Below are 20,050 nucleotides of genomic sequence, written 5' to 3' on the forward strand. Positions count from 1 at the left end.
AGCCCCCACTCGCCAACTAGCCCAGGAGACACCAAGGCCGACGAGCGAGGGCTGGAAGAAGGCAGCCGCCCGGGGTGGGGAGGAGGGGAGGGGAGGGACGCTCCAGCCAGCCCCCGCTTGCCAGCTAGCCTGGGAGACACCAAGGCCGGCGAGCGAGGACTGGAAGAAGGCAGCCGCCCGGGGTGGGGAGGAGGGGAGGGAAGGGACGCTCCAGCCAGCCCCCGCTTGCCAGCTAGCCTGGGAGACACCAAGGCCGGCGAGCGAGGATTGGAAGAAGGCAGCCACCTGGGGTGGGGGGGAGGGGAGGGAAGGGACGCTCCAGCCAGCCCCCGCTTGCCAGCTAGCCCAGGAGACACCCGGACAAGGCCAGCGAGCAAGGGCTGGAAGAAGGCAGCCGCCTGGGGTGGGGAGGAGGGGAGGGAAGGGACGCTCCAGCCAGCCCCCGCTTGCCAGCTAGCCTGGGAGACACCAAGGCTGGCGAGCGAGGACTGGAAGAAGGCAGCCGCCCGGGGTGGGGAGGAGGGGAGGGAAGGGACGCTCCAGCCAGCCCCCGCTTGCCAGCTAGCCTGGGAGACACCAAGGCCGGCGAGCGAGGGCTGGAAGAAGGCAGCCGCCTGGGGTGGGGAGGAGGGGAGGGAAGGGACGCGCCGGCCAGCCCCTGCTCACCAGCTAGCCCGGGAGACACCCGCAACTGCTCTCTGGCTTGGGGATCGGGGCCCGGCCCTTCACCCCTCCTTCCCTCCCTCCTCCCGAGCGACCGATCAGCTGTTTGCTTTGCCATGATCCGTTCCCCAAGCAGGGAACCGATCATCGCAAAGCGAAATTCCCCCATAGGGAACATCGGAAAGCGATCGCAAAAGCGATCACAAAATCTTCATCGCAAAGTGATTTCATCGTTATACGATGCAATCGCTATGCGAGGCACCACTGTAATTTTATTTCAAATTGTGAATTTATTAAAAACAAAGAAAGGGGACAACAGAAAACATTGGGAGTTGTACCTAAAAAGGTATACTGTATACAAAAGCAGGATGAAAATTCTAAAGTGAGCCAAAATGGCAGTTTAACTGACGCAGTGAAGCAGGAGCAACTGCCTCCTCTAGCAGAGATAGTCCACTGCTATTACATTAAAACTAACAGGGAATTGATGAAGTCATCTGGAGAAAATATTTACATTAATAATATCAAATATTTAGCTTTGAGAGAATCTTGTTCTCAGATAACTATATGCCATGCAGATATTATTCCACAGAAAGATATCATTACAAATGAGAAAATTACAGTTAAAGGAATTGGGACAAAACTAATTAAGTTACCCATGGCTAAAGTACATATAAGGTATAAAGATTGGACTGGTAAATTTAAAGTAGCTGTTTCACATGAGATCCATATGCCTTGTTTAATTGTTTTAGACTTAATTAATTATATTAAGACTGATGTGATCACCACACACTCACAAACAGAAAAGATAGAAAATCTTTATGGTAATAGTGAGGTTCCTGAGGAAAAGTTACATGAGGATCAGGAAACATCATGTTACCCTGAGATGGTGAAACTGAAAACTTTAGAGGGAAGTAAATTAAAGTCAGCAGAAATAGTATCTAAGGAAAAGATACAGCTAACTGAAAAAGATGATCATTCTGTGTCTGCACCCATAGCTAAAACCAAGCAACAAGAAACCCTAGTTAAGAAAGTGGAGAATAAAGAAATAGAACTAGATAAAATTAAATGTGCATCTAAAATTAAGCAAGTAGATAAAAGAGAAATGCAAGAACTACTAAATAAATTTACTCTAGTCATAGAAAAAATAAAAGAGGATAGAGTGAAAGCTATGATAAGGATAGCAGGCTATATCCAGCGTGGGGAAACAAAGACCAGATGTATAGCCTCTCCTTTAAAGATTATAAAAACTAAAAGAAAATACAAGAAGAACCAGTGGTTTAACAGATGTAAAGAGACCCTGGAAAAGCTGCAGACTACATTAAAGAAAAGTCAGTGTGGTATCCAGAGACATCATTGTATCCAGAGAGGTCGTGTCCAGAGACGTCATCGTATCCAGAGATGTCATGTCAAGAGATGTCTGTTACATACAGCTATGACCTCACCTGTCCGTCACTGCTAAAGCTGTGAGTCATCTACCAATGGTGTGACGGAGGGTGGGACATCAGTGGTGGAGCTGTGGTATAAAGGGGAGTGAATGTGTGTGAGAGAGTTTAGATAGGGACAGATAGGGACTGATAGGGCTTTGATAGGGCTTGGATAGGGTTTAGAGAGGAGTTAGAAGATCTGTGATATATTGTGAGAGTCTGTGTATGCTAGAGCCTTTATTATAGTGATTGAATTATTATTTATTATAAGTGATTTACCATTCCTTTTATTTGTACCCAATAAACCTGAGTTTTTATTTTGAATCATATTTTGGCCTGAAGCTACTTATTTGAGGGAATGGTTGGTGGCAGTGGAAAAAAAAAGTGACCAAGAGTGACGTAGCGACCCCCCTTTGTGAGGTAGAGGGAGGCCGTTACAATGTCTTCATGTTGTGAGAGTTCCAGAGTTCCAGAGTGTCTTCAACATCATTGCTGTGGCAGGATTCTAACCAGGAGCCATGCGGAGCAAGGTGGACAACAAGAAAGACCGAGCAGGTGAGAGACATTTAATTGGCAACTGGAAGGGAAGATTGATGATTGACTGGACATTGCAAAGAAAGAAACTTTATGGGACGTTGCAAACTGTGAAACTTAAAACCAACAAAATTGCAAGAGGGACACTAAAACTAAAAGACTTTGCTGATAAGATCCAAAGAAAAAGAAAGACTCAAAATAAGATTGCAGATTCATGGTCTCAAAGACCCAACGGATAACAGAAAGCAATGAGAAGCTGCACAAGAAGACTGAGAAAAAAAATTATAATAACAAATATTAGAAGTTAAATTGTAATCAAAGGTTTTGGTTATGTTTTGCAATGTAGTAATGTAACATGCAATGTAGTGTTAAAATTGATGAAAAGTAATAAATAAATGAAAATGTAAAAGCAATAGAATGCAAACTGGTTAAAATTAAAATGTTATAATTGCATGGAAAAAATGGAGAATAAATGGAAAAATATTTTAAAATGTAAGTTATATAGTATAAGAAAAGTTAAATGTGTAATGATATAAGTAATAAAAATGGTGATACTGTATATGTAATGAAAAGTAAAATAGAAAAAAATTAATAAGTTTAAAATAGGTAATAGAAAAATATAAAAGTATAACATGTATATTTGTTTAATGTTTAAAGAAGGTTTGTATAATGGAAAAAATGTATTCTCTCATACGTTGTACATGAGGGTTAATCACTGTAGAGTTTACCCCCATGATACAAACTGTTCCAAGGGGGGAGGTATGTGACGGACAGGTCAGGAACCACTCCTGTCCATCACAATGGAACCCTGATTCAGGAGCCAATGGCTGTACAGAAAAGGTGGGACTAGGGATATATAAGAGAATGGATGACAGTTAAAGAGCAGTTAGTTAGAGAGGATTTCAGTTTGGAGTCAGTTAGAGTCTGTGTTAGAGATGTCAGTTAGAGAGAAGCAATTTAGGCAGGAACAGCCTGGTATTAAAGAGAAAGAGAGAGAGAGAACACGATAAGAAATGAATAAATATCTTGATTGAAATGATTATAAATAAACAAATATAAATGTTATTGAATGAATAAAATGAGACAATCCATGATTTACTTTATATGATTTACTTATAAACACTTTAATAAACATTGTTTAATTGAATCACACTGATTAAAGAGTCCTATTTGATATAGTGAGGAATATCTCCTCTGGTGGCAGCGGGAAAGGGTAAAAAGTAAATGTCACACCCGAAAGTGAACCTGGGTTGTGTGGAGAAACAAACAGGTGAATGGGTGCATGACAGGCACGATCCACGGTTTTGCATTTTGCCAAGGTTTGGATATTGGGCCCACAGGTGTTGTGCAGGTGTCCCATGGGCACCCACTCAGTGGAGGGGATGGAGCAGGGAAGTCCAGGGTGCACCTCCAAGAGAAGGTGGGCAGGGGCATCTGGGCCAACTACGCAAAACCTAGGTCCGATCTGCCAAACCATGGATTGTGCCCATCTCTAGGCTAGGAAAGGGTGCCAGCCAATGTTCTCTCTAAGGTGCTCAGGTGTGCAGCGCTGCATCGGGTGCCTGTAGCCGAGCAGTTTGTTTTCACCCATTGGCTTCCAGTCGTGGCTGGGATTCTGCATGCAGGGGGTGGAGCCTCTGCTCAGTGCTCAGGAAAATTAGAGGGAACGTTGGTGCTGACCCATTCTGCATTTATACTTGGATGCAGAAGGGAAAAGGCTGGGAGGGCCACGTTGTCAGATGCCTAAAGAGCCTGCAGCCCTATGTGGACCATAGAAGGAATTTTACTTTTTACTTGTCTCTTTAAAATAATTATATGCAATCTTTCTCTAATACGCTGCGTACTGCCCATTGGTCATATTTTGTGAATGCTTGCTGTAGAGGAAGGGTGGGACTCCTGAGACCCATGTACTGCATGCAGCCTCCCAGTGCCATTTTTGCAGCTTGCATGACCATCAATGCAAAAAAATAAAAATAAAATAAAATTGGAAACATTCTATCTACTGGAGCATCCATAGTGTCTCCTTCTCTCACACTATTTCAGAAACCACCTCCTTTTTACAAAATCCATGGAGCAGGGGAAAGTGTTTGCTGACATCCTGAAGTGGCTCACTTATTAAGCCACTTCACAATACCAGAATTTGCAGTGGAAAGAGGTTTGGCAGCTTTGACATCTGCAAGGCTCAATTTTGGTTCATTCTCAGTGGTGCAGACAGGGGGTGCTCTGGGGGCAAACTGGCCTGCTCCATCTAATACATTGTGTGATCACCGGGAGGGAGGGGGAGGTGAACCAATCTGCCCCCCAAAATGCACCAAACAGCACAACAAAAGTCTGTCTGAACAAGCCCTGAGTTCACTAGTACTTATAACCAGAAAAGTAAGTAGGTACAGGACTGTAGACTTTAAAACAGCAAAGAACCTTCTTTTTTCTGTGCAGAATTTATATTGACTTACCTGCAAGAGTATGGTCTGCCATATCAAATCCTTCTTGTATGTTTCCTCGCTCTAGTTTTCTTTCTGGATTGAAGAACGACTTGTGTTTTATTGCTTCCTGCAGTTGCAATTGGAAATTTTAAAAAACACACACACAAATAAATAAGAAAGCTGTGGAAGCCTCCTTCAGCTGCCTGTATGCTTCGATAATGTCCTCTAGGAAAGCTGGCGTATCCCCCAATAACACCACACTAGCCTAATGCTGAAAATAATCTATTGAATGGATCAGTTTTTACATCCTGTGTTTAACTTTTGAGTGAGCCACAAAAAATTACCTCAATAGTCAGAACAACGGGTTCCAGGGCTTTATATGTTATTTTCACTCTTGAAGTAGCTCGCTTGGCCTGAGCAGCTGAATCGGCAACCACAGCACAAACGATCTGGCCCACACAGGCTACCTGCAATATATTAACAGGATTCCACATCCTTATACATATGTATCACATTACACAAAATGGACAGAAACTAGTTGCCCCACTTGAGAAAGTGTTATAGGCCTGTAGAAGCAGCTGTGTCAGGCAAGAGAAGAGATAGTTCTTTTTTTCTGGACAAAAACATCCTGTTGCTGAAGCTCCACACGTTTCTTCTTATTGAGTAACTAGTGCTGGACAAATGATCAGCAGAGTCCCCTTTGTTTAGCACAGCCGATCACCTCTTGGGAGGGGTAAGCAAGCAGAGACTGTCCCTGCAACTCAAGAGGAGAGCGGCGCTATTAAAGTTTGAGACCACTGATCATCTTGCCTGGTGGTGTGGTTTGCAGCTGCCTGGTAGGCATGCCCTGGCATTCCTTCGCATGGTCAGATGTGACCATGATGTGATCCTGAGTGGAAGCAAGGAATCTGTAAGTTCATCTCATGGTGATTTTATTCTGCAAGAACTCACAACAAAAAGATGAACCCACCCCATTCAAGATCCTTTACTTCTTGTCGTTAGCATTATGTAAGTTCAAGGTGCTGCTGGCTCTTCTTATTAAGCTCTAAGTCTAAACAGATTGGGATCGGAGTATCAGAATCCACCGAAATTGAACATTTTTCATCAGAGGCAGAAAGAAATGGTACAGATAGTTTATCATTGCAAGAAGAAAATCTTTAATGGGCAATTTTGTCTGTGGAGGTAGATACGGTGGCCGTTCATCCCTTGGTTTGTTTCAGATTAGGTACAGGTGAAATTGAATTAAAAACCAGCCACTCCATGCGAAGAAGCTCCTTGTGGAATTGTCTCATCAATGGGAAACCATCTTTTTTTTGTTCAGCTGCCGGGGGGGGGGCTTAAATTGGCATCGCTTTTTTCTGCTTTCTGCAGTGTATGCGTGATCACTTGATCCAAAGGCAAAAGGGTGCTCCTACTGTCTCCAGACAGTGTTTCTTTTGTGTGTGTGCAAACACAGCTGTGTCATCTGGACAGATAACAGGGCTTTTGCCAGCACTGACCCAACTTGATAAAAGTGCATCACAGCAGATCAAAGCGTATTTTCCGCACTGTGTAATCACACCCTGATTGCCACAGCTAGAATTTTTCCTCCCTCCCAGCATTTGAAAATTATGTTGTGTATTAGTTTTCAGGGTCCATGAGAAACACAGGATACCTTTGGTGTCAGGTTTCTCAAAAACAAAATCTGGCTCAGTCATGTCTCTCCAACAGTGTTGTGCTTTCAGCTCTGATGGCTGCATAACTCTCTCAGTGAAATCAGTGACATTTAAGTGTTTCCTCTGACTGGGTCCAGTCCATTAAAATTCCTTCTCAATTCGTATATGATGATCCATGTTCCCTGGTACGAAATATTTATATTTGGCAAATAATTTTTTGGTATCTGATTTATAGGGTATAACAAGCAGCATCCTCTCACTTGGAGTTTGAAAAAGAAAATGGCTATGCTGGTGGAGATACTGTTCACGTTCTGAGAGCTGTAGGCCACAAAAAGCAATTTTTTACTCCTGCTTTCATTGTTGATAGCCTCTAATGGAAGCAGATCACCATTTTTGAATGCATAAAATCCCCTTTGCAGAATCTGGCTCATAACTGGAATGGAGGTTGCCCTACCCCCAAGCAATGGGGTAAACACCACCCAGGGATCACTGCCACAATATGCACTCTAAAAATATGTAAATACCCACTTTTCTTTCTAAATGTTATCCAAAGGTAAATTTTCCCACAAAACATACTTGCATTTATTTAGGTATTAAAAGGTTGATAAGCCACAATACCTTATCCGTTGCAAACAAACTCTCTGGTTCTGTGATGTAACAGAATTCATTTGTACCAGGGACATCTTCAGCTGTTATCACATCAACCACTCCTGGCAAATTGAGGGCTTCTGATGTATCAATTGACCTGGGAAAGAAACAATCAATAATCTTCTCAGAAATGTAAAAGAATGTAGAAATTATTTCTTGATTCATGATTCCTTGACATTTCAACAACATTTTATCTAAGGTATTTTGTAAGATGATGGGCAGGTGGGTAAGAAGAGGGTTTTCACTTCTTTATTTAGAAAATGTTACTTCCATCAACCCTGCACAAATTTATTCTTATTATTTGTTAAATTCTACTGTCATGAAAGAAGATTTAATGTAGGTGTCAATCATTCAACCATTGCTGGGTTTTCCATTAGCTATATGGAAAGGCTTAAACAGATGGTTACTTCAAAACAACAATCAACTAAATAAAAATCAGTGAAAGAAGCAATAATCAGCTAATGAAAGATATATGTCCCATGTGCATATATACATTTAACGTTTCGGTTCTGTAATCCAGGAAGGGGATGGGGGTGAATATGTGCAGGCAAGTAACTTTCTAAGGAGTACTCCTTAGCTGAGAGGTGAGTAACATCTGAGTATCCAGGGACTACTTTTGGTCTTAAGCCCTTTGGAGGGCACATACCCACTAATAATTTGGGATTCATGTAATAAAATATAGAGCATTGCTTGGACCCATTTCTTAAAAACACAACTCATGATTTCCTGTCCTTCTCAAGGCGAGGGCTGTAATAAACATCTCTCCATGCTCACACAATCTCTGCATGGGCTCTTGAACTTGTCACGAAGGCCAAAAAGAGTTCCTTCTGCACAGGGTGAATGTCATCGCAATAGAGAGCTTCTCCTGTGGCATGCTTGATCGCTGCAAGATGCATCAGGGGACACCCTACTGTGTCATGGGGCAACTGTTCCGGGTTAATATCCTGTTTCATAAAACAACAACAACAACAACAAAAAGGAAGGTATCCTTAATTAGCAACCTGAAACCTTTGCAAAGAGAAAGACCATGTTATTACAAAATAAACAATCAGTGGTGCCTCCAAGACGAATTCAATTTGTTCCGCGGTTAATGTTGTCTTGCGAAATACATTTTCCCATTGGAATGCATTGAAATGTAATTAATGTGTTCCTATGGGCAAAAGAAGTCAGAACAAAGTCAAATTTGGTTTACAAAGGGTTTATTAAGTGCTCTTTAAAGCCATACATATTGTGCAGATGATTTCAAAAATTTAAATAAAAAAACTTTCACTTTTTTAACATCATAGAAAAACATTTAAAAATCAGCAAACATGAGGCAGAAGAAAAAACAGAAAACATTTGTCTTGCGAAGCACAGCCATAGGAACATTTTTCTTGTGAGTCATTGTGACGGCTTTGATGATATCACCTACCTGTCACTGCTATGGCTGGAGTTTATCTGCCTATGGCAGGACAGGAGGTGAGACTTCAGTGGGTGGAGTTAATGTATATAAGGGGGGAGTGAATGTGGTGAGAGCAGATTGGAGAGATTTTGGATTTTGGGGAGATTGGGATGAGATAGAGCATTAGGGCCTGTTTATTCAAGTTATGAGGTACTGTGCTAGAGTAGGTCTGAATGAGAGAATGATTGAGGGGGATACTTTATTACATTGATTACCTTATTTAGTTTCTACAGTGATTTACTATTATTTATGTTTTCTCAATAAACAATCCTTTTTAATTTTTAAATCCATACCATTGTCTGATGAGTCAGATCAATAAGTGTGGTTGGTGGCAGCAAGTAAAGTGTGACTGAGAGAGTGTCGTGACCATTGTGACATGAGAGGAAGACGTCACAATAAAATTGGTGTCCAGCGTGTGGGATGCGACTTGTCCAGTAAAGCCTTGGCTAAAGGGACCAGAGCAAAAGGATTTCAGTTAGGGTCACCTGAAGTGTAAAGCGTGGTAACTCTCTAGAATTTGACTCAAGGGGAGCAAATTTAGTGGAGAGGCGCTTAAGCTTCAGAGTGGAAGCACTGATATATGAGCTCTGTGGTGTCCATTTTGTGAGGGAGAGTGGCCCAAAAGCGGAGGCTGTGGTGGTTTGGTCAGAGTGTCCAGAATTAGGTGAACTCTGTGGGGACAGACCAAGGGCAGCAAAGCTGAGGGATCTCCATTATAAACAGCAGAACCTGTGAGTGGGTAGAGCTGTGGTGAAATTGGAGTCAGCCAAAGGCAGTAATATAAGATAAAGTATCCTTAGTGGGCAAGAGGCCCAGGGAAAAGGGTGGAAGGACACGCCAGTGGACCGTAGTAACAGTTACAGGCCTAGCCGGATCAGCTGGTGTACACTGCTAATAAATATCAGACCTGAGCACAGAAAAGAAAAATAGTATTTTTACACAGAGGCTTGGAAATAGTAAGGAACCTTTTGTGCAAGTAACATGCCTTTAACGCGCAGTAAAATGGCTGAAAGTGAGCCAAAATCTCCAGAGATGTCTGAAAGTTCTGGAGATAAGTTAAATGGTGAACATATATACAGAATGAAACAAATAGAAATAGAAATGGAGAACTCAAAGGGGAAGAACTCTATTGAGTTTAGCAAATGGGATCAACAAATAGATCCAACCTTGCAGCAGTGCTTTAATATGGTTAGCAATTGTCCAGTAACCCCTGAGAACCGTGAGAGATATTATTGTGAAGAAGGCCTTTTATGTAGAGAGATCTTAATAAACTCCAAGAAGGAAAAATTGTTTGTAGTTCCTTCTAAATATAGAAAGTATTGGAAAAATGTCACACAGACACCCTATCGGGACATTTAGGGATAGCAAAGACTAAGCAGAAAATATCCCAGAAGTACTACTGGCCAAAAATGGGAAAAGAAATAAAAGAATTTTGTCAAATCTGCACCACTTGCCAAATGAAAATAAATAGTGAGGAAAAATCCAATAGGGATGATGACTGGGATAGGTATATGGAAGAGATGAAAAATATTGACAATATATTTAAGCAAATGGAAAATATATATATTGAACAACTGAAAGAGAAACAGAGGTCTGGGTTTACTCTATTAAGGCAAGTTTTTAAGGATGCATACGGCATAGATGGGTTTTCTGAGGGAAAAGATTTACAATCCAAAGTGGAAGTGGATGAGGTTTATGAGTGTGAAAGGAAGATAAAGCCACAAACTATTCCGAAACCAAAAAAAGGCACACAGGTTAAGGCACAACTTCAAAACCTGAATTATTCTGAAGAAAACATGAGGGAAACATGGGAAGACTACCCTAAGTATTCCAAAGGGCTAGTTCAGAGCCAGCGGAAAGTGGGCGGCCATTTTGTTGAAAAGCCTTCAGGACAGAGCCAGGCCAAGAGCCAGGTTTTGGAGGGAAAAGAAAAATCAGAAAGATTTGCTGGCAAAAGCTCATGGGGAGAGAAAATTTGCTTTGCTTGTCAGGGGAGGGGACACATTGCTTCCCAGTGTTTTAATACAAAACAAAATAAAGAAATTTCTCCTCAGAAAGTGAATTTAAAAGAGACCAAATCTGTATATTGCATACAGAACAGTCAGATGACTCCCTCTAGAGGTAGCTCTGTAGCCATAGAAACGAAAGCAGAGGCAGCTAAGCTCTCTAAAATTGATACATTTAGAGGGCAGATCTCAAGTTATGATGAAAATATTCCCATTGCTGCTGCATCAGTTCTTATAGGCACTGATCTCTCAAAACATGTCAAGAGTGCCTTTGTGATTGCACAATCACTACCAGAACAAAATGAGGCAGCAGGAAAGATTACTGATTCTCAAGAGGAAGTCAGAGATCTACCCCAAGCTGAGGCAATTTCTCTACCTCAGGAAAATATTTTTGTCCAAGAGCAGCTAACAGATCCTATTTTAAAAGGCTGTTTTGGAAAAGTGGCTGGCAAAGGATTATCCCCTAAACAAGGGTTGCTATACAGAGAAAAACAGATAAATATTTCAAAAGGGGAACTTGAGATTAGAAGCCAGTTAATGGTACCAGATAAATATAATTCGATAATTTTGGAAAAGGGACATTCAGTCTTAGTTAATGCACATTTGGGTATAATTGAAACCAACCAGAGAATAACCCAGAAGTTTCATTGGCCTGAAATAGAAAACAGGTTAGAAATTTCTGTCAGAAAGTTGATATGTGCCAGAAACAAAGTTATAACAGTGACCAGACTGAGGTTAAGATGTGCCCTTTACCAGTAATCTCTACACCTGTTAAAAGTATTGAAGCAGACCTTATAAAAACATCAGTTACTTCCAAATTTATGAAGAGATTGCGGCAGATTTGTGGAGTAAAACAATTAGAGAATTCTCCCTATCATCCGGAAAGTGATGGGTTGGCAGAGAGATTCAATGTGACCCTCATGAGGATGATCAAAGCCTATTTAGCTGAGAACCATAAGAACTGGGACCAAAACCCACAGTTACTTTTATATGCCTACAGATCAGTCCCACAAGAGAGTACTGGTTTCAGCCCTTTTAAGCTATTATTTGAGAGACATGTGAGGGGTCCGCTTGATCTAATTAAGCAAAATTGGGATCAGATTGTTAAACTCTGTGGTAAACAGCCTCGAAAGAAATCTACATTTGGCTGCTGAGAATCTAAAACCACAAAAAGTTAAACAAAAACTGTGGTATGACAAAAAGGCTAGGGAACTTCAGTTTATTCCTGGAGATGAGGTCTTTCTAGTGAGGCCCATCAAGGGGAACAAGTTACAACTGAACTGGAACAGTCCATATGGAGTTGTTCATGAAATGAGTAACCTCAATGACATTCTTGAGGGAGTTGAACAACTAGACAAAAGGGTTGTTCATGTGAATGCCCTTAAGCCTTCTTATAGTGAAGAAAAAATTGTGCTGTCTGAAATGAAAGCAGCTGATAAAAGAGAACACGGGGTTACCTTTCTGGAAAGGGAGGGGTCAGCAAAAGTTCATCTCAGAGGAGGTGCAGATCAGCCCTGCTATATTCATAGAACAGCAGAGTGATTTAACATTAGTTAATAAGTATTAGCAGGTTTTCTACACCAAACCTAATGTAGCCAAAGGAATGTTACATCAGATTGATGCAGAGCTGATGAAGAAAAGGAGCAAGGACCTTGTTCCATGGTCCTATGACTGCAAGGTGGCTTTTGGAAAGCTAAAAGAAGCATCAACCAACCGCCCTGTGTTGCATGCTCCAGACTTAACTAAAGAATTCATCGTCCACATTGATACTTCGAAGGCCGGGGTAGGAGCTGAGCTGTACCAATGTGATGACTACGGAGACCAGCATCCTGTGTCCTACCTGATCCAGAAACTTCGAAAGGAAAAAAGCACGTGTCGACCATCGGAAAAGAGTGTTGGGCCATCGTTTACGCGATCCAGAAAGTGAAGGCCTACGTCTGGAAGAGACATTTCATTTGGTGCATGGACTACTCACCTTTTATAGGGCTAAAGACTATGAAAGCCCAGAACTGTGAACTAATGAGATGGGCTCGCATTTTGCAGGACTATGACTTAGAGGGTAAGGTTGTCAAATGGACAATGAACTGTGTTACTGATGCCTTATCCCGAAGACCTGAAGACGATGGATGAGTAAACATGGACTCTTGGGAAAATTTTAACTAAGTGTAAAAAGTTGCAAATTGATACTGTGACTGTGTTATTACCTATGTGTATATTTTTGCAGATGTGTATTTGGAAAGTAAGTATATTTAAGAAAATATGTTCATGCTTAAAAATGTTATGTGGTTATATTATGGTTATATGGGGGTATGTATTCGTATGTTTCATGTGCAGTTGTTTTGAAATGAAAAGCACTTTAGCTTTTCATCGCAAAACAACTTCATAAGGGGGAGGTATGTGACAGCTGTGATGATGTCACCTGCCTGTCACTGCTATGGCTGGAGTTTATCTGCCTATGGCAGGACAGGAGGTGGGACTTCAGTGGGTGGAGTTAATGTATATAAGGGGGGAGTGAATGTGGTGAGAGCAGATTGGAGAGATTTTGGATTTTGGGGAGATTGGGATGAGATAGAGTGTTAGGGCCTGTTTATTCAAGTTATGAGGTACTGTGCTGGAGTAGGTCTGAATGAGAGAATGATTGAGGGGGATACTTTATTACATTGATTGCCTTATTTAGTTTCTACAGTGATTTACTATTATTTATGTTTTCTCAATAAACAATCCTTTTTAATTTTTAAATCCATACCATTGTCTGATGAGTCAGATCAATAAGTGTGGTTGGTGGCAGCAAGTAAAGTGTGAATGAGAGAGTGTCGTGACCATTGTGACGTGAGAGGAGGACGTCACAGTCATCAACCCCATTGCCAAAACCATTTTTTTAGCAAACCAATACGTCCATGTTATACATAAAAATACATCAAAAAGTGTCATCAAATTACCCACCCACATCCCCAAGTAACTTTGCCAACTTACCTCCTGCTCAATTAACTAGAGCATAGCTGAACATACTGTACATGTACTGTGTTGATCAAGACTAGATTTTGACCTCGTAAGTGTTGCTTTGAGTGTTAAGTAACAGAAAAGTACCAATCTAAGTATGAGTCCCAATGGAGAACTGTCTTACAGTGTTTCTTAGGATTTTGAAATCTTTGCAGAGTCTAAGGAACAACTTGTGGTGATGAGTAAAGATGGGCATGAAGTATTTCATGCCCCTTCCTCATCGGTTGTCTGTGTAGCAGCACAGCTGTCATGTGTTTGCTTCCCCCTCTCCACTGGCAGCTGACCCACTGACCTGCTGATGCATGCTGCTCTGTCCCTCCCCATCATGCAATCTTCCAGTCTGGGCAGGAGCCTGGACCTCCCATCTCCACCTCCTCCAACAACTGGCCACTCAAAGGCAGCACTGCAGGAATCTCTGTCTCACCTCCTCGTCTGAGTGGCCAGGTGCTGAAGGAGGCAGATAAAGGAAGTCCAGGCTCCTGCCCAGACTGGAAGGTCACATGATGGGGTGGGATAGAGCAGCACAACCGTGCGGACGACTTATGATGAAGGGTAATGAGCAAACAATGATGACCATGATCCAGCCACTCCATGCTCCTGGTACAACCTAGAAAATACTGAGTTGCTGCATGCGTTCACAAAAGCAGAGTGCAACTGTTTACCACATTAATGCATGATGTCACTGACCTGATATTTTTGTGAACCTTTAGGGAGACTGCTACGGAAGTCGTCCAAAGTGCTCACATATTCCACCGGTACAGCCTCATACCTAGATGGATGCTAGGGGGGGGGGGAAGGGAAACAGTCTTTGTTATTTACAGCTGACCCCCTTGATCTGTTATTGATCACATGCATGTCTTGCCCTTGTTCCAAAACGTTCAGGGACTCAGCAAGGACAAAAGTATCCCTAACCAGAAAGCTATATCAAGCTAAGTTAGAAGAATGTGAAAGCATGCCCCATCACTTGCAGAAGATGAAAAACTTCTTTAATGAGTTGCAACAGAGAAATATGGAATTTACAGAGACTCATTAAGTACAGTGGTGCCTCGCACAACGAGTGCCTCACACAACGATGAATTCACATAACGATGTCTTTTTCTGATCAATTTGCTGCCTCACACAGCGATGTTTCCTATGGGGGATTTTCACATAACAATGTCCCTTTTCCCTCATTTAAAAGTGCCTTAAACTGTTAGGAAACTGTTTTAAATGCTTGGCATCGATAGTCCAGCTTGTGAAAGGTATGCAAACTTAATTTGGTGTTGTTCTGAGTCTTCGTTCATTTTTGCTGATTTTTTAAATTTTTCCTCATTGAAATGTATTGGACGGTCCGTCCAATACATTTCAATGGAGAAAACAAAAAATCAGCAAAAATGAACGAAGACTCAGAACAACACCAAATTAAGTTTGCATGCCTTTCACAAGCTGGACTATCGATGCCAAACATTTAAAACAGTTTCCTAACAGTTTAAGGCACTTTTAAATGAGGGGAAATGGACATCGGAAACAGCTCTTTGATCTCCGTTTCCCTTTTAAACTCTTTCCGATGTCCCTTTTCCCTCATTTAAAAGTGCCTTAAACTGTTAGGAAACTGTTTTAAATGCTTGGCATCGATAGTCCAGCTTGTGAAAGGCATGCAAACTTAATTTGGTGTTGTTCTGAGTCTTCATTCATTTTTGCTGATTTTTTGTTTTCTCCATTGCAATGTATTGGACGGACCGTCCAATACATTTCAATGAGGAAAAATTAAAAAATCAGCAAAAATGAACGAAGACTCAGAACAACACCAAATTAAGTTTGCATACCTTTCACAAGCTGGACTATCGATGCCAAGCATTTAAAACAGGTTTCAAACAGTTTAAGGCACTTTTAAATGAGGGAAAAGAGACATCGGAATGCCATTGAAATGTATTGAGTCGGCTTCAATACATTCCAATATAGGAAACATTGTTTCACTCAACGATGTTTCCTATGGGGATTTTCACTGAACGATGGCAATCCGTTCCAATTGGAACGGATTAACCGGTTTTCAATGCATTCCTATGGGAAATGGTGCTTCACAGAACGATGTTTTCACACAACGTTGATTTTTTTGGAACCAATTAACATCGTTGTGTGAGGCACCACTGTATATATAATTTTGAACAGTTTGCCAGAAAGCTACGATGTTCTAGTGACTAGTCTAGAGACTATGCCAAAAAGAGAATTGAATCTACAGTACATTACAGGAAGGCTTTTTGAGGAAGTGAGAAAAAGAGATGAAAGATTAGATGATAAAGTGAGAAGAGCCAGCCCACAACGAAGGAGAAATGACAGTCCAGAAAGAAGGAGGCAAGCCAGCCCACAGCGAAGTAAAGCTGATTTCGGGAGAGAAGAAAAAGCAAACAAGGTGTTTGTAGTGAAACGCTATTTCAACTGTAACTCTGAGAAGCATTTACAAAGGTACTGTTCAAAAGCCTTCAGCTGGAGAAATAAAACTGACATCCTAGCCAAAGTAAACAGAATATAATTTTTATATAATATAATATAGTGCTGTTGAGCAGTGGCTTTGATCAAACCCCATCGTATTCCAAATGCAGGAGTCTAGATGAGGCTCTGTACCAGCTTTTCAATATACTAGGGGGAGGAAGCTCCAGTTAGAAGGCTTAATGCTGTTGTTTTTGTTGTTGTATGAGATGAAATGACAACACCTTGTGTTTATTTGAAGCCAGAGCAGTTGAAATATACATACCACAGCAGGCAACTGTGATTCTCTAATTAAGGAGGCAGTAAGATTAGCAGTGATATAGGGACAAAGTAGTTATTCAGGGAGAGCCAGCAGAAAGACTCTGAGTGAAAACAAAACAAGGAGAATAGCAACAGGCACAGGTGGGGACTTGCAAGTCACAACTTGCTGTCGAGTCCAAAAAAGCTGCACCAACAACTCAACTTGGACTTGACATGAGGTCTTTTTAAAAAAACACTTAACTTGTGACTTGGAAACATTTTTGGGATGGGCCTCCCTACCGGCTGCCGCCACTGCCATCATCCTCAGAGGCAGCAGGCCTGGCTTCCCTCCCAGGAGCTGGGCCTGCTGCCTCCACCCCCACCCTCACCACCCAGCGGATAGGCCGGCGCAGAGGCCAGCTCTAGGAAGGGAAGTCAGTCCACTGTCTCGCTGCAGGCACATGGGCCCACCCAGCGTCCCTTACAGACCTGCGGCCTCCGTGCATGCGCTGGCCTATCAACTGGGTGGTGCACAGGCAGTCAAAGTCTTTTGTCCAAGTCTCAAGTCCCAAGCCTGGGGGGGGGCAGGGAAAACCCCTCAAGATTTGGACTTGAGGCTCAGGCGCAAAGACTTGCCAACATCCCTGATAATAGGAAATATCTACATATATGTGGAGTTTTCAGAATGGTTCAAGAAAGCTGGATTTCCTGCAGGAGAAAATGTGGGACATTTGCTAAGAAAAACACTGCTGTCTACACGACAACATTGACACAGCTCCTGTATAATGAACTGAGGTGTGGTCCTTCCACAAAAAGAAAAAAAGTTATACTTCCAGGTAGAAAGCTTCTTTAAAACTACAACAACTATCTATTACTACTATAGTGAGCTGTTCAGCTTTTGGGTTTTATTATTTTAATTTTTTTACTGAAGCATTTGGCAATACATGGCCTTTTGCTTTTGGAAAGGAAGGATCAATAAAAAGCACATTTGCTTTTCTTGAGGTACGTAATTTACCACATAGTTCTAGTTCCCTACAAAAACATTTGCCCTTACTAATGAAAAACAACTGCATCTTTACAGTGCTCAAAACGGATGGTCAGCTTACAACTCAGAGAAGATTACCATTTGGTTCAATTGCTTCAATGTTTGTAAGTAGAATTTAAATATGAAACTTGTAATTAGAGTTTTTTTGTATTCAGATATTCCTTCTGGAGTGGTGTCCAGGACCGAAAGTTCCTCAGAAACTAGCCTGCAAGCTTCTTCTAGGGTATTTTTATTCCAGTTCCTGTACACAGAAAAAATACATTAATAATGCAGAACTTGGGTGGTATTTTAAGACTTTTTGCAAGCCCAGTCCTACTGAACCCTGGAAAATTGTGATTCATCAACTTAAAAGCTGCATTGATTATATGCAAATTTGGCAGGGGGCTTTTGGATTGGGGGGGGCCTGCACTTCCCAGAATGTGTGTAAATGCTGGAGAAAGAAACTACACAATCTTCAAAGCAAAATAAGCCAACACCTCCGTATTGGTACATTGCTACTGCTTTGTCAGCCAAACTGAGCTTCTTTCCTTGGCCCTCCCCTCTGCAGGTCTCAGAGGTGCCTCAGGAAAGGATCTGGAGGGTTCCTCGGGGCTCAAAAGCAGCTTTTTGAGGTGCAGCAAAAGGCTACAGAGGAAACGAGACATTACCCTCCAATTGCCAAGTCTCTCAGAACAACTCCAGCATTCAATCCTGCTGAAACAAGCTACTGAATGAATCAGCCCAAGAACAAACCTTTCAAAATCCTAGGAGATTTTGAATAAAGCAGGAAGTGGGAGAAGAAAATTGTGGTGCCATTTGGGCTGATATCACAAGCACTGCCCAATGGACACTTGCAATACCAGCATAAACAGTACAGGATATGTAGCTCACTGAGGAATTATTCTTTGCCAGACCTTGCATGCTGCTTTCTTTCAAAGAGGAAAATTTATATGGACACAGGCATAAGAAGGTAACACATACATTTTTTTTAAAAAAAGGGTCTATTAGAAAATAATACAATTGGGAATTTGCTAGGCTGCCTACAGATCTTTTCTACAGAGCAAATGTGAATTATGTACCCCAACAGAAGTGATAACATATTCATTCATCTGTTGATACAGAGTTAAAATCAGTTCTTAGACCCTCTTCAAATGTGACGATTTTTCTACATGGATAAACCCTGTACATAAGGAGAAGAGGCTGTAGAAATGACATACGAGGGGCTCGTCTAATCCAGCTTTCATCAAAAGGCAAAAACAACATAACATCTTCAGCAAGAAACACAACACAACACAAAAGCAAAAAAGACAAAGTGAATGTGTTCACAAAAGCTATATTAAAATAGAACCGTCTTTTAGGTGACACAACATCTTTCTTCTTTGCTTTGTGTTTCTTGTTGAAATGTTTGCAAAGGATAACACAGTGACCACTTTGATCATCTTGCCTGTCATTTCCACTGGCTCCCAGTGACCCCATTAAAGCCAGCAGAGGCTGGCAGAACTTTGGCACTGATACGTGCATTCATGAATAAATGCTCACTTTACCTTCCTAGAAGCAACTGACAAGATTTCTTTGCGCTGACTGTGGTGGAAGCAATGCCTCCATAAAAAATGCTTAAATCGGTAATAACAGCTGAATCCGGTTTAAACAAAATCCTCATTCCGGCATTGACAATAGGCAGGGCATTTTCCCGCCGCTGGGCCTGGCGGAAGGCTGACACAAGCTCACCCTGAGAGGAAAGAAAGGAAGCTTAATTAGGCATTCTTTTCAACCACGATTCACAATACTTATATCCTCCAAGGTTGTGAAAGGTCCTGGTACCACTTTATGAAATATTAACATCAATGTTCATTTTTAGAAACATATGAATAATAGCCTTCCAGAAGGCACTTAAAAGACATCTCCCTAAAGTGTGGCTTCACACCTTGCAAAAAACTGTGGGGTGGGGGAAATTGTTGGGCAAAAGGTGGGATTTTCTTTACTCTTTGAAATGAAGAAATGACCAAGGAAAGTAGAACAACAGACAGACAAGTCCCACATGCATATTCTATCAACTATGTAAATGAGCCCTAAGGTAGAAGAACAAAGGAAATATGGGGAAGAAGGAAGGCCAAGCAATGGCTACCAATAAAGCAAGACATTTGTGGCTGCTTATTAGCTCTTCTGTATCTCAGCATCAGGACAGGAAGCCTTGGTAATGGTCTTTCCTTACATGATGAAAAAAGGTAGGATATAAACATTTTTTGAAACAATTTGTTAAGAATTAATGTATTGCTTCTGATTTATTAAAATGTACAACAATGATTTTGAAAGGAATGTTAATTATTAAGCATTAATAGCATTATATTTGAGCACTGAGTATAGCATTATATTCATTGAGCATATAGCAAGGTGCATTAAATTTTGTCTTTAATTTAGATCATGACTGGTCATATCTAGGCATTTCAAATGATTGGTTAGAGTGAATAATTTAATAACAAAGTAAATGTTATCTTTTTTTGTACAATTTCAGTTTTCACAGATTAA

General features: G+C 41.4%; 1 protein-coding gene across 2 annotated transcripts in view; it reads right to left on the reverse strand.

The window, feature by feature from the left end:
• Positions 1–20,050, reverse strand: part of LOC110079891 (aldehyde oxidase) — a 59,951-nt gene that overhangs the window by 27,202 nt on the left and 12,699 nt on the right. For both annotated transcript variants that reach the window (XM_072979049.2, XM_078379913.1), the window contains exons 12-18: positions 19,069–19,253; positions 17,624–17,786; positions 14,482–14,574; positions 8,122–8,291; positions 7,318–7,444; positions 5,389–5,511; positions 5,075–5,171 (exon numbers count right to left, since the gene is read on the reverse strand). In XM_072979049.2, coding sequence (XP_072835150.2) covers positions 5,075–5,171; positions 5,389–5,511; positions 7,318–7,444; positions 8,122–8,291; positions 14,482–14,574; positions 17,624–17,786; positions 19,069–19,253 — 958 coding nt within the window. The remainder of the gene's footprint in view (positions 1–5,074; positions 5,172–5,388; positions 5,512–7,317; positions 7,445–8,121; positions 8,292–14,481; positions 14,575–17,623; positions 17,787–19,068; positions 19,254–20,050) is intronic.

Source organism: Pogona vitticeps, chromosome 1 (assembly GCF_051106095.1).
Source record: "Pogona vitticeps strain Pit_001003342236 chromosome 1, PviZW2.1, whole genome shotgun sequence".
NCBI lineage: Eukaryota > Metazoa > Chordata > Lepidosauria > Squamata > Agamidae > Pogona > Pogona vitticeps.